Source organism: Prionailurus bengalensis, chromosome B2 (assembly GCF_016509475.1).
Source record: "Prionailurus bengalensis isolate Pbe53 chromosome B2, Fcat_Pben_1.1_paternal_pri, whole genome shotgun sequence".
NCBI classification, from domain to species: Eukaryota; Metazoa; Chordata; class Mammalia; order Carnivora; family Felidae; genus Prionailurus; species Prionailurus bengalensis.
The window spans coordinates 100,301,583-100,316,938 of record NC_057349.1 but is presented as its reverse complement, the minus strand read 5'-3'; the positions used below and the strand labels follow the sequence as shown (position 1 = coordinate 100,316,938).

General features: G+C 37.4%; 1 protein-coding gene across 4 annotated transcripts in view; it reads left to right on the top strand.

Annotated features, from left to right (window-relative positions):
* Positions 1 to 15,356, top strand: part of REV3L (REV3 like, DNA directed polymerase zeta catalytic subunit) — a 183,563-nt gene that overhangs the window by 51,460 nt on the left and 116,747 nt on the right. For all 4 annotated transcript variants that reach the window (XR_006299027.1, XM_043592124.1, XM_043592125.1 and 1 more), the window contains exons 2-3: positions 4,916 to 5,105; positions 12,712 to 12,786. Coding sequence is in view for 3 of the 4 variants with exons in the window: in XM_043592124.1 (XP_043448059.1) it covers positions 4,916 to 5,105; positions 12,712 to 12,786 (265 nt within the window). In the remaining variant the exon portion in view is untranslated. The remainder of the gene's footprint in view (positions 1 to 4,915; positions 5,106 to 12,711; positions 12,787 to 15,356) is intronic.

Sequence of the window (15,356 nt, the reverse complement as noted above, 5' to 3'; positions counted from 1 at the left end):
ATATTCTTAATTTTTTTTAGGGTAAATTCTGAAAATGTAATTTCTAGAGCTAAGAGTACTTAAGATTTTTTTTTTCATAGATGGTAATGGGTGATACAACATTTGCTTTCTGTGACTAAGTTTTGCTTGGTTCATTTTGTGGTTTTGTGGGAATGGGGAAAAAAAGGTGGAGTGAAATTTTAGAAAGAAGCAAAGAAAGACTGCTTGGAGGGAAACAGATTGAGGTAATTACAGTGATATAAAACTTAAAAAGAGATATTCCAAAAAGAAAATATGAAAAATTCCATAAATACACATTTTCCTGTTCACATACCAAGTTTTTCTGTTTGATAGCTCTGTAGAGTTTTGTTTAAAATCTTGTGTATATTGAGTTTGAGATTTGGGAGATGGGTTGCAAGTTACAAAATAAGCATTTCTTATTCAGTCTCCTAGGATACTCTTAGGCCAGCATGATTTTGATTGTGGTGACCAGTCAGCTTGTTTTAAAAAGAAAAGAGAAAACATAAGCTTTTCTGTTCTGGATGATGAAGTCTAATCAGTTGGAGCAGGGATTGGCAAACTACTATCCATGGACCAAATTCCTCCCGCTGCCTGTTTTTGTAAATGAAATTTTGTTGGAACAACACAGCCATGCACATACTACTGTCTGTGGCTGCTTTCAGGCTACAGTGGCAGAGTTAAGTAGTTATATCAGACACAGTATGGCCCGTAAAGCCTAAAATATTTACCATTTCCCACTTGACAGGAAAAAAATTGCAGACCTCAGAATTAGAGAAAAGATACATGGTAGTTTTTCTGTTTATCAAAAATGGATCTACAAAAAAATATAGGTAATTTTGCTATGGATAAACTAAGATTTTATGCACAATTTAATTAAGAGACCAAATCTAGGCACTTAAAATATAGAAGACAATGTGAAATGTTGGAATACAGAGGACTTAATATTTGGTGTACTTCTAAGTTCTGTAAAAGATTAGCTTCACAGTGCCTGAGTACTCTGGCTGTTACAGAGACACCTACCTTTGTTATAGAAGCCCTGCTTACACAGAGTTGGAAAGTAGCCAGCTCCACACAGTTTTGCCATGGTGTCTAAAAGCCAGCAGTTATGCTGTGACAAGTTTCTGTGGAGCTTTCCTGAAACATCTTTATTGCACTTTCTGAATTAGGCAACATCAGTCAAATTGCAAAGTCCAAACTCTTAAAAAAATTTGAAACCTGTATGTATGCATGTGTGTGTGTGCACACACACATACACATACACACACACACACACACACACACACATGCTTTTTCTCCAAATGGCAGTCTTTTTTCCTACTGAGTTTGCTGCTTTAATTCAGTTTGACATGACAGTAAGAGGGGACATTCAGAAATTAGAGATATAAAGAATGCCGGTTGCTTGCTTGCTTTGGGTACATATGTTACTTAGAAATAGCTAATACTTTAAACAGTTTAAGAATCCCAAATCATTTAGCAGGGTTTCAAAATAGCATAGTTTTCACTAGTTTTATAAAAGCATTCTTAAAAGAATCCTGTGTACGGAACTCTTTAGAGTATAGTGAAAAGGCCTCTGTATTGAAGATGCAAGTTCTTGTCTACAGCCATACCTCCCTGAATGCGTCCAGTCTCGCCTGAAGTTGCAAGTTCTTAACTAGGCAACTAACTAGATGTTGAAAAAATCCTAAGTGCCCAGTACCAGCTGCCTACCTGTGGACTTAATTTATGAGAGAGAAGCCACTGATTGAATGCTGAAGGCACTGATTTTAGGGTGTTTTTCTCATAGCTGAATCTGATCCTAACTGATGGGGGTGGGACAGAATAGTTTATCTCCAAGGGACTTTACATATGTGTGGCCCCACACATTTGCGTGGGGTAGAGCTGATCAGGGAAATCTATAGAAGTTGTCTGTACCTTGTCAAGATAAAGTAATACAATTACAGAACTACAAGTTTTACAATAATAAAAGACCTACTGTTGCCAAACAAATTGATTAACACATTCATTTTTATACATTTGTTTTTCCTTGCTTAACTTTTTGAACCTATTTTGTCTTGTTTCTCCTCATTTTCTTTTCTATGATAGTCATTCTATATTAGAGCCATCAGTGCAATGCCAAGAATTCTTTGTGCTGTGGTTGTTCTTCAGGAGGTTATTCTTGAGCAAGAGTGGTAAGGCACAGAGTCATCCCTAGCTTCTGGAGAACCAGAGGGGAATACACCCGTGTTAATGTAGTGACTACAGTGTAGCATGGGACTTTGGGTTATTCGGGGCAGGAAAGAGCAGTAAGCTGAGGACTCACCCCAACACCCATGTCCTTCAGTAGCTCTGTAATCCTTAGTTGTATCAAAGTCCCTCTGTTTTTATAGATTCCTTTTTTCAGATACTCAAGGCTTTTATACCATTCCTCTCCTCAACTAATAAATCTATTTAGCTGAGGGTTTGTTCATCCATTTAATAAATATTTATTAAGCACATATATGCTCTCTGCTAGGTCTGGGGGATATTATGATCTTTCAACCACAGTACCAGCTCCAAGGAAGTTTCAAATGAGAGTCAGATAAGGAAACAGGCGTTTACATTACAAAATAAGAGCTTAGGAGTTAAGGGAGCCAACATTAACTTTTAAAAAAATTGAACCAGCATGGTTAAATGAAAAGAGCATTGAGTTTAGATTTTATTGATCTGCTTTTAAATTTTGATTCAATTACCTAATAGGTACGTGATTTGGGGAAAATAACCTTTGTGATACTTGTAAGGTTGTTGTATGTTTTAGAAATAAATACACGTGAGGCGCTTAGTTCAGTGCCTGCTAAATAAATCATTTCTGCTTTTTTCCTAAATCATATACCTAAGTTTCAAAGCATATAAATAGATAATTGTTCTGGCCCCTACTTCACAGGAGATGGAAAAGTGGGAATTAAAAAAAAAAATTCTATGACCTTTGAATATCCTACCTGTAAAGAAACTTGGTAGGAATCAGATTTTATAATCATTCCTTGTAAAATTTATCTAAGTTTCCATTATCGAGATATAGGGACTATAAAATTAATACCTTAAGAGCTTACAGAATTGCTTGTAAAATACACTGTTACACTAAATCTGTAACCACTGGTCTTAGATCTGCCAGCTTAGAAGAGGATACTTCTGTCTCCACCTCCCTTACCCCCACGGTGTAACATCCCAGTTGCTCTTAACCAGTTGAGGTTTATATCTTGAGTGGTAATGGTTGTAACATTTTTTCATGAGATGTTTAAAAAGCATTCAAGTAGATCATCAGTAAACTATTTAAATATGTTTTTAAATACTCATAATTAGAATTTGATTTTTTTCTATTTGAAGAATTAAAAAAACAGCAACATTTAGGAAATAGTACCATGTTTGAAATGAAACAAAATAGCCAATGAATTTGCTTTTAACTGAAAGGGTTTTTTTTCCATTTCTTTGAGATTAAGCAGCATAACTGCTGCTAAAAATAGAAAGTGGTCTAACAGCAGTGCAATTTGTAATTGTTCAAAAGTGTGAAAGTTGGTAGTTGAAATTCCAATTCCACACTCGTGAGGCTATAGATCTTATTCCATTGTGTGATTGTGCTTTCCAGTTTTGCTATGCTGTATGTAATAACTGTTCCAGATTTATTTGTTAATTCTGTTGTAGCCGTACCTTAAAAATAAGATAAGCTGATGTTATTCACTATAGAAAGTATGAAATACAACAGAATATAGAACCATTTTCTGGGTATTTTATATAAATCATTCTGAATTATAAATAGGAAATAGTAAGCAAACAAATAGTTACTTTCCTACTAAGAAAGAAAAAAAATCTCAGTGAAGCAGAGTAGGGTAAGGGGTGGGGAAGAAGCCGGGGCTTATGTTGGCAGGGCAGTGCAGGGATAGTGAGTGACAGCCTGAGGAGAAAAATGGATATGTTCTTCCATCACTGCCATTCTCTCTGTTTGAAATAGACAAATGACATGTACCCAAGGGGAGCTAGGGACAGTGCTCTGAGGATAGGAGCCACTTCTGTACAGCCCTGCCAAATTCATGAGAGTAATGGTGCATCTGTTTTTTGTTGCTGCTGTTGTTACTTAACCTTGTCATGGATACATTACTGTTTCTGTGGCACTTCTTTTGTGGGTTGTTACTCATACTACTTTCTTTATCATGGCTGTGCTGGATTTTCTGTTGGCAAGTCAGCACCATTTACCCCTTCTGCACCTTGCCTGATACAGTGGCTTCCTGGGAAGTGTACATGCTTGTTTTTTCACCTCTCATTGTGTCTACCCCTGTCCACCAAATGTGCAGTTTAGATATCCAGAAGTCTATTATAGACAAATGATATGTTTTTGTCTTTTTTGATTTTGTTTTCTAATAGCAAAATTTCATGTTTACCCCTCCCAAACTCCCCTCCCCACCCTTAATAGCAAAATTCCACATACTGGAACTGCTTTTATCCTCTGAACAGCAAACGTTCAGAGTAGTCTGTCTCAGGAAAGTCTCTGGTTTGAAAACATTTATGCCAAGACAGATATCCATTGATTTATTTAATGAACTTTCAGTGACTTTTTATAAGGTTCATAACACTGTGCTAAGTGGTATTATTACAGGGCAATTCAGTGAAGTATATAAAGCTAGTTAGATTGTGAGGGTAAAATATTCAAACGTTTTCGCCAAAACTATTTAAATCATACTAGAATGCTTATGTTTATAAAATGCTTCTAAATGTTCTGTTGTAAAATGTAGGTGTAAAATGTAAAAAATAGGTGGCTTTAATTATACGTTAATTTTCTTCAACTGTTAGTTATCCTAGATAAGCCATGTTGTCATTAGAATGTTTAAATGACTTGCATTCTTTGCTTTGTAATGTTAAAAATTTTAAATGCATCTCAAACTAAACTTTATAATGTGTTACATTTTAGGTCAGAAGACATGTCTTCATCTACATGGCATCTTTCCTTACCTCTATGTGCCATACGATGGTTATGGACAGCAGCCAGAAAGCTATCTTTCTCAGATGGCATTCAGTATCGACAGAGCACTTAATGTGGCTTTAGGCAATCCATCTTCCACTGCTCAGCACGTGTTCAAAGTGTCATTAGTATCAGGAATGTAAGTATATGTTAACATCTTTTTAAATTTCTTTATGTTTTTAGTACTAAGTAAAAGAAAAGCTATCTGATTTAAAGATACTGTTTATTTTTCTTCTACTTCTAATGGGAGTGGGGCGAATTTTATGTTGTAACTTTAAAAAAATTTTTATCAATGCTTATTTTAGAGAGGTGCAAGCGCACGCATGAATAGTGGAGGGGCAGAGAGAGAGGGAGACAGAGAATCCGAAGCAGGCTCCAGGCTCTTAGCTGTCAGCACAGAGCTCGACATGGGGCTTGAGCTCACAAACTGTGAAATCATGACCTGGGCCAAAGTCGGATGCTTAACTGACTGAGCCACCCAGGCGCCCCTATGCTGTAACATTTTAAAGTAAATTTTTGTTGCAGTGAAAGATAGATGGTTAACAGTGATTTTTGTTTTAACCTTTTCCATTTCTACACTTTTTAGACCTGTAGAAATTCATGTAATTTATTTATCAAATACTTATTGAGCACCTTCCATGTGCTAGGCTCTGTTCTAGGTGCTTGGGATATATTGGTGAACAAAACAAAGATCCGTGCCACCGTGGAGGTTACATTCTAGTAATGGGAAATAGAAAATAACCAATCGATATAACATGAAATAAATTTATTCCTTTATTATGTGATAGTGCTATAGAATAAAGATGTAGAGCAGGATAAGAAGTTTCAATAGTGTAGGGTAGAGAAATGGACTGGTGGCAGTTTTATATAGGATAATCAGGGAGGGTGTTATTGACAAGGTAAATAGACTTTTGAGCAAAGACTTGAAGGTGAGGGAGTAGGAACAACATGGAGGCCAGGTAGCTAGAGTGGAGGGAAAAGAGAGTAGGACAAAATGAGATTAGGGAGAGATGAATGGATGGAGATTGTGTTGGCCAGTGGTTCTTAAAGTATGGTTTCCAGGATCACCAACTTCAGCTTTACCTGGTTTGAAAGCTATGAGAATGCACCTATCAGATCTCCGAATACAAGGAGCATAATTGAACAGTGGCCCCACTCTTGCACTGAAATCTATCATTCCATATAAACTGAAGCTGCTTTCCATAAGCTACTTCCAGCCAATGGCTAAGCCTGGGAAGGATACTAGGGCAGGCCTGTTCCTAGGAAGCACTTGGGAACTCTCTGAAAGCCTTTCTGCACTTAGTTTAGAATCACACTGCTAGAATCACACTTCTACATCGGTAGAAGATATTGCTACCGATCTTCCCTCTGTCCCTCTTTCTTTCATTTGGGACCAGATGTTATCTAATTTTGGTGGCTGTCCCAGCCTTTCCTGGATCCTGCTTCATTTTCTCTCACAGGTGTTTCCCAAATAAATTCCTTGCACATATTGGCATCAACTTCTCAGAGGACTTAGATTAACATACTGGGGAACTTATTTAAAATATATTCTTGGGTTGGGGCACCTGGGTGGCTCAGTCGGTTAAACGTCTGACTTTGGCTCAGGTCAAGATCTCACAGTTTGTGGGTTCGAGCTCCGTGTCGGGCTCTGTGCTGACAGCTCAGAGCCTGGAGCCTGTTTTGGATTCTGTGTCTCCCTCTCTCTCTGCCCCTCCCCTGTCCATGCTCTGTCTCTGTCTCAAGAATAAATAAACATTAAAAAAATTAAAAAATATATATATATATATTCTTGGGTCCCACCCTAGACCTAATGAATCAGGAACTCCGGTTGTGGGGCCCAGCAATTTGTGTTTTAATAATAAGCCTTTGTAATGATTCTGATGCATACTAAAGTTTTAGAAACACAACATTAGGCTGTTCTGAGGACTCTGGCTTTTACTCTGAGTTTTTTTTTGCAGGAATTTGAGTAGTCACAATCTAAATTAGGCTTGAAAGGATAACTTAAGCAGTTGTGTGAAGGGTAGATCATTGGGGGATAAGGGTAGAAGTAGGGGAGAACATTAGGAGACTTTCATTAATCTGGGTGAGATGAGAAAATACAGTAGCTTGCACTTGGGGAGTAGTGGGAGTACTGAGCTGTGGTCAGCTTCTGGATCTGTTCTGAGAGTTGAGTCTATGAGCTTTGCTGTCTGATTGGATGGAGATTATGACAGGAGTCAAAGATGACTATAAAATTGTGAGTCTGGAAGGTGCAGGTAGAATAATAGGCTGGCAGGAAAGATTTGGAGCTCGTACTAGAATGTTTTCAGTTTGATATGTGTATATTAAATTCATCTTAAATCTGTCTACGTTTTCCACCTTAATCTAGGCTTTCCTCTGGACCACCACAGTATCCTTTTAATTGAATTTCCTTCTATTTTTGTCTTGTTCCAGAGCTGCAAAAGTATTCTTCTTCTTATATAAATTGGATCCTTTTAAAATCATTTAAAATCCTCGAGTGGCTTCATATTGTTCACAGAGTAAATTGAAGCTTCTAACCACAGCCTGTGTGATCTGACCCCTGTTCACTACATTCCATCTAGAAACATGGGTCTTCTTCTTTCAGTTCCTCTGATGTGTTGAGCTCTTTCCCACCTTTGTGCATGCAGTTTGCTTTCCTTGAGTTCTCTACCCTTCTCCAATCTTTCAGATCCTTCACTTCTCCAGAGAAGTTTTTTCTGACTTTCCTACGTAAAATAGGTTGGGGCACCTGGGTGGCTCATTCATTTGAGTGTCCAACTTTGGCTCAGGTCCTGATCTCACAGTTCATGAGTTTGAGCCCCGCATCAGGCTCACTGCTGTCAGTGCAAAGCCCGCTTCCCCTGTCCCCCCTCTGTCCCCCTTTCTCACTGCCCCTACCCTGCTTGCACTCTCTCTCAAAAACAAATTTTAAAGACATTAAAAAAAATAAGTTGTCATTATAATTACTCTGTATCTCTGTCTATTCTTGTTTCCTTTAGCGCAATATAGTTGGCAGTTATTTTAATTTTTTGATTACTTAATTTTTATGTATTTCTCCCACCAGCATGTAAGCGCCATGAGAAAAAGGACCATGTTTGTCTTGTCCATCATTATATCCTTAGCACTTTTTTTTTTTTAATTTTTTTTAAGTCTATTTATTTTTGACAGAGACAAAGTGTGAGCATGAGCTGGGGAGGTGCAGAGAGAGAGAGGGAGACACAGAATCCGAAGCAGGCCCCAGGCCCCAAGCCGTCAGCACAGAGCCCGATGCGGGGCTCGAACTCATGAACTGTGAGATCATGACCTGGGCTGAAGTCGGACACTCAACCGACTGAGCCACCCAGGCACCCCTATCCTTAGCACTTTGTATGGTGTTGGGCACTTAGTAGATATGGCTCAGTAGCTGTTTGGTTGACTAAATGAGATGGAAGTTCACACCTGTCCTATGATAGTAACAATTAGGTTAAAGATAATTATCAGTTTTATATTCCAACTTTTTTTTATGTTTAATAGTTTCTAAGAACTTTCCTATACATACTCTCATTTCAAAGTTGAATCTCCAGGGGCACCTGGGTGGCTCAGTTGGTTAAGCTTCTGACTTCAAATCAGGTCATGAGCTCATGGTTTGTAAGTTCAGGCTGCCCGTTGGGCTTTGTGCTGACAGCTTGGAGCCTGGAGCCTGCTTCAGATTCTGTCTCTCCTTCTGTCTCTGCCCTTCCCCTGCTTACACTTTGTCTCTCTCTCTCTCTCTCTCTCTCTCAAAAAACAATAAATAAACATTAAAAAAAAATTTCAAAGCTGAATCTTCAAACTGCCCAGTGAATTGAATAGTCACCAGTCTTTTTTTTTTCTTTTCTTTTCTTTTTTTTAAATTAAGCAAGCTCTGTGCCCAATATGAGGCTTGTACTCATGACCCTAAGATCAAGAGTCACATACTCTACCAACTTGAACCATCCAGGCACTCCAGCCACCAATCTTTCTGTTGTCATATTTTTAAGAGTCTGAATATCTGGGGTGCCTGGATGGCTCAGTAGGTTAAGCGTCTGACTTCAGCTCAGGTCATGAACTTGTGGTTCGTGAGTTCAAGCCCTACGTCGGGCTCTGTGCTGATAGCTCAGAGCCTGGATCCCACTTCAGATTCTGTCTCCCTCTCTCTCTGTTCCTCCCCCACTAGGACTCTGTCTTGCAGTCTCTCTCTCAAAAATAAATAAAGAATAAAAAATTAAAAAGTCTGAATACCTGAGGCAAAAGATGAGCTGTTCTTTGGCTGCCATTCTTTCCTCTTACTCTAATTTTTTTCTTAACCTAATTCCCCTTTTCCTTACCATACATTCTAGCTTTGTGATTATTTTAGTCTTTCAGTTTTCCCTACTTTCTTAAGGTAGACAAGGTTGCATCTAGCTACCAAATTAAAATCTGTACAGGTTTGATTCCAGTCTTTTTAGATAATGCATTGTTCTGAGGCCAGGTCAAGAGATAGGATTATGACCTTAGGCTAATTTCTGGAATTCCTTGCCACTTAGCTACCATGATTTTAGAAAATATCCTATAAAGAGATTCTTAATCCATTTGAGTTAATTGAGTTTTTTGCTATCCATTTTCATTTTCCTTCTCACTGCCATATGAAAAAACTAACTCTTAATTATCAGATATAATTTTTTTAAGCCTAAAATATCTATTCTCAAACTCTGTTCCATTCTACTTTTTCCCTCCAAAGAGTTTCCCTGTTGAGGAATTCTTGTGGCAGAATTAACTGAAGCCAACAGCAAAAAGTAAGCGTTACAGGTTAAATTACACAGAAGCAGAAAACTGAATTTGTAGAATTTCCAGGCTATATTTTGGGTCAGCAGATGTGAAAACAGAATCCTAGGTGTACAAAGAATTTTAGAGGTTTGATAGTCTTACCATATTCAGTTTTTGAAATTTATGAGATTCTAATTGTAAAACCCTAAAAGATTCTTGCAAAATCAAAACAAGCAAAGATAACATGGACCACACTGCAGATTTAATTCCCCCCTCCGCCCCCATTTATTTGGCTTAAAATAACTCCTGTCTTCAGATAAATAGCTATATTTATCTACATGAAAAATACCATAGTAAGAGGAATAAATAGTTGAATTTTGCCAATGAGACAGAATGAGATCATTCATGTAACGTGTCTTTGTTTCACCCCTTCCTTCATGGCAACAAAAATGGAGTAAATAGCAAACTAGACAGGAAGTGGTTAAGTGTTACTAAGGGAAAAAAAAGTAAAGAAGAGTGAAGGGTAAGGGATAGGGAGTGATGGTTAGAGAAGACTTTTCTGAGGAAGTGAGTCTAAGTAGAGATGTGATTGAAGATTGAAAGCAAACCATGTCAGGGTTCAGGGCAGGCTTTCGAGGCAGAGAGAATGGCAAGTTACTTGAGTGTAGATCAAGTTAGAGAGGAAAAGGTGATTGGAGTGAGTAGCAAGGACAAGATAAAGAACCTTGTAGGGGTGCCTGGGTGGCTCGGTTGCTTAAGCGTCCAACTTCGGCTCAGGTCGTGATCTCACCATTCGTGAGTTCCAGCTCCACATCGGGCCCTGTGCTGATAGCTCAGAGTCTGGAGCCTACTTCAGATTCTGTGTCTCTGTCTCTCTCTGCCCCTCCCCTCCTTGAATGCTGTCTCTCAAAAATAAACATGAAAAAAAAAAAAAAAAAGAACCTTTTAGACCTTGGTAAATAGTTGGATTTTTTTTTCTCCAACGTTTGTTTATTTTCAAGAGAGAGAGCACAAGTAGGTGAGGGGCAGAGAGACAGGGAGACAGATTCCCAAGCAGGCTCTGCTCAGTCAGTGCAGAACCCAATGCAAGGCTCAAAGCCACAAACCATGAGATCATGACCTGAACCAAAGTCAGACACTTAACTGACTGAGCCACTCAGGCTCCCCTAGTTGGATTTTTTGAAAAATAGAAATTACTTTATAACAATCATATAGAAGGCTCTGACTTAAAAGCTTGAAAATAGCTAGTGGGGGGGAAGTTCATACCGCAAATAATGACTGCTACCAGATTACTCCTGTATTTGATGTCAGCTACACTGTCAGACGTGACAGAAATGGGGTCCTAATGAGGGTAAGTTCTACTTAGTGCCCATTAGATAGGCACAGTATTTTTTATTTTTATTGATTTATATTTTTTAAAAGCTTATTTATTTATTTTGAGAGAGATAGAGACAGTGTGAGTCAGGGGCAGAGAGAGAGGGAGACCAAGAATCCCAAGCAGGCTCTGTGCTGCCAGTGAGATCATGAACTGAGCAGAAACCAAGAGTTGGATGCTTAACCAGCTAAGCCACCCAGACACCATGGGAGAGTTTTTTTGTAAATGAAAAGTGAATAGGTTTATCTACCTAAAGATTTCACCAACCACTTATTTACAACTAAACTCTAGGGAGATATAAAACTTTTTTGCATGCAAATTCATACCTGTTTATATATTATTTCTAACTACATCATCTTTGAAAGTGATAGTCTGGGGGTACCTGGCTGGCTTAGTTGGTAGAACATGTGACTCTCAATATCAGGGTCATGAGTTCAAACTCCCATGTTGGGCATAGAGCTTACTTTATGTTTTTTATTTTGTTTTGTTTTTAAGTTTATTTATTTATTTTGAGAGAGAGAAAGAGGCAGAGAGAGAATCCCAAGCAGGCTCGGTGCTGTCAGCTCAAAGCCCAACATAGGGCTCAATCCCATGAACCATGATCATGACCTGAGCCAAGAGTCGGATGCTTAACCAACTGAGCCACCTAGGTGCCCCAGAGCTTACTTTAATACATAAATAAATACAGGTGCCTAGCTGGCTCAGTCGGTAGAACATGTGACTCTTGATCTCAGGGTTGTTAGTTGAAGCCCCATGATGGGCATGGAGCCTACTTTAAAAAAAAAATGAAAATGGTAGTCTATATCAGAGGTACTGGTGTAGTTTCAAATCCTCCTAAAATGATGTAACATGATATTCCAGCTTATTTCATCTTGCTCTGAACACTTGTTTCTCTCTCTGCCGTGTAGATTTTTGCTTCTTCCTTTCCCCATTCTAGCTGATGCCCTAGAGAAAAAGCCAGCCTCAACATAATTAGGGTCCTTAAGTAAGGTCATGGTCTTCTTAATCTCTTAAGTTCCTGTCTACACAGTTTTCATGGGCTTCATTTGACTTGCATGAGTGTTTTATACAAACACACACACACACACACACATGTACATATATATAATAGGCAAATTGTCTCTGCTTAGTGAATTTGTAAAATTATTAATAAGCAGACAAGCAAAGTGACATGAGTGCTGTTAATTAAAGGACTTTGTTAATGAAGAGCTTTAACGTTTGACAGAAAGTCAGAAATGGGTGAAGGTGCTTGAAAGGTCTCGGGTTTTCTCATACATGTTCAGAGTATAGAGAAAAAAAGTCATTTTTTTAATAGTCATTATGATTGAAATTAAGGTGTAAACAGTTTGCACTCCTTTTTGTCCCTAGTTTTTTGAAAGTGGTATTTTTTTTTTGAAAGTGGTATTTTTAAAAGAAGTAACCAGATTGCAATATTTTATATGTTAATCTGTGGTAAGTTTAATTGAAAGGTTTTGGAGCAGTTTTTGTTTGTTTTTTGAGGTTTTGGGTAATATTAAATATAAATAAGGCTGAATTAGGCTAGCTGAGTCTAATTAGAGCAATAAGTTGCATTACTTCATCTCTGAATGATAAAAATAATTTGAAATACCTTTTTCTTTTATTTCAGGCCTTTTTATGGTTATCATGAGAAGGAAAGACACTTTATGAAGATCTATCTTTACAATCCAGCAATGGTGAAAAGGTACAAAGATAAAATATGAATAGCTATCACTTAAGTATTTTAATAATAAAAAATAAAAATCTAGAAGAAAGGACTGTGTCATTTGTAGCATTATTAAAGAAAGGAACCATAATATGTGTATTTATGTGCAAAGAGAGATCTATGGCTTGGCCTCTGGGAAGGATGTTTTAAGAGTGAAGGGACCTTGCTTTTTATAGTCCCTAACTGCTGCTTTTCTGTTTTAGATTTCGAGAGCTTGTAGAAGTAGATAAGGAGAGATGATGGCTGCCTTGTAGGATCTTAGTGCTCTACTAGCCAGACCAATGTTCAGTACCAGGAGAAATCTACTCTTCAATTTCAAAACAAAAAGAAATGTATAAGAGGCCAGAGTGTAAGGGCTTCTGAGATCTCAGAATCCTGTTGACTCTTTATTAATGCTAGTGAAATTTTATATCCCAGATTTTTTGTTTGTTTTGTCTCTGGTTGTTTTTTGTTTTTGTGTTTTTGTTTTTGTTTTTCTTCTCTCAGTAAGTCTATCTGTCTGTATCTTATTCTGTCAGTCATCCTGGAGTCTAAGTTCCTGATGGCAAGAAGGGCACATACAGAGAAGACTTCATTCGTTCTCTAGGGCTCAAAACAAGGGTTTTCAGTCTGTGTGGTGACAAGCTAGGGTAGAAGTGTTCTTGGATAAATGCTGAGTGTCTTTTCAGAAGATCTTCTCTGTTAGTTAAGTACTAGGTTTCAAAAGGTAACCTTTTGATAAGACACAAATTCAATACTTCCCAGAGTGAATTTGGGCAAGAAGAGGAGCAACTATCCAGGATATGAGGTTTACCCTGAGTTAGGCCAACTGAGTGCTTCACTGAATCACTGCCCTAATTAATCCCTATGGTTATTTGCTTCTCCAAGTAACCAGTGAAAACTAGTTTTCTCTGTAATGTGCCCCTACCCTTATCCCAAACAGCTTCTGTTAGGTAGGGTACCAAAACCATTTTCCAGGATAGGCACTTAGAGACAATGATGTTTCTTGTACCACTTCCCTTTGGTCACACTTTCTCATATCCATGGAGTCCAGAAGAGTCCCTGTGAATTCTTAACCCGCTTTCTCATACACAGTGGTAGGAGAGTACACCTTAGTCATCCCAAGTCCATGCTAGAGAGGGAACCTTGAATAAAATTTGCATACATCTTTTATAAATAGCCTACAAACTGTTTTTGGGAGAAAATATGTAAATATAATCTGTTTTTCTTCCTTGTGACTATAGCAATCAAATATTTATTAAACTATTTCCAGTAAGTTTGCTTTAAATTACATAGTTTATCTCAGTCCTTATCTGATTTATTGAGAGACACATTCATTTATTCATTTCAAAATAAATATTTGTAAAATACCTACATTATTTAACGCACTATGGAATTTGCTGTAAACAGTGATAAAGTTTGCTTGGTTCCTGCCCTCAGGGATCTTCTAGCATATCAGAACATACAGACAGTAAACCTGTAACCCAAATATATAACAAAAAATTGTAATATATACTATTAAGAAAAAGGATTCTATGAAATAAAATACCTTCTCCCTTTTTAGTTATTTTTTTATAATACCTTTATACATGAATCATTTGCATTATAGTATTAAACTAATACATAATGTAATAGTTAAGATTGTAGATTCTGAAACCAGATTGCCTGTATTCAAAATCTGGCTCTGCCATAATCAGCTGGGAGTCTTTAGGCAAGTTATCTAATCTCTCTGTGACTTATCTTCCTCATCTGTAAATACAATTGATGTTAGTGCATATTGTTTTCTTGAATGAAAGTGCTAATATCTATAAATCACTCAGAACAGTGCCAGGCACATTATAAGTGCTGTGTAAATGTTGGCTGTAGTATATATGTAAAACGTTAAACTACAACGTACTCTTACCCTCATTCATAACCCTTTTCCCTAGAGGCAATAATTTTTAAGAGTTTGGTGTAAGTCCTTATATTTTTCGTAAATATATATGTACATATATACACATATCCTCTTTTTAAATTTTCCATATAAAATTGGTATCATGCTAGAATGTAAGTCCACATTTTTTTTCTATGTTTGCTGCTTAGTCCTCAGTGTTTAGAATAGTATCTGGCACATAATGGTCAATAACTGTTTGTGGAATGAATGAATGAATACTATAACGTATCATTTGGAGACTGGCCTCTTGATTTCTCTACTTGGCCATCTCCTATGAGCTTTACTTCCATTCTTCTTGAACTACCTACTCTCACCACACTCTAGAACTTGTCCTACCTCTGAGATTTTAAATGCAAACGTCTTGGCTTCTGACTGTAATCTTTTTTTTTTTAATAAATTTTTGAGATATAATTTTACTACCACAAAATTCACACATTTTAACTATACACAATTCAGTGATTTTTAGTAAATTTACAGAGTTGTTTACTTACGCACTATGATTCAGTTTTAAAACCTTTTCATGGCTCCAATAAGATCCTCTGTCTTTTTTCTTTTTAATTTTTTTTTTTTAACGTTTTATTTTTGAGACAGAGAAAGACAGAGCATGAATGGGGGAGGGGCAGAGAGAGAGGGAGAC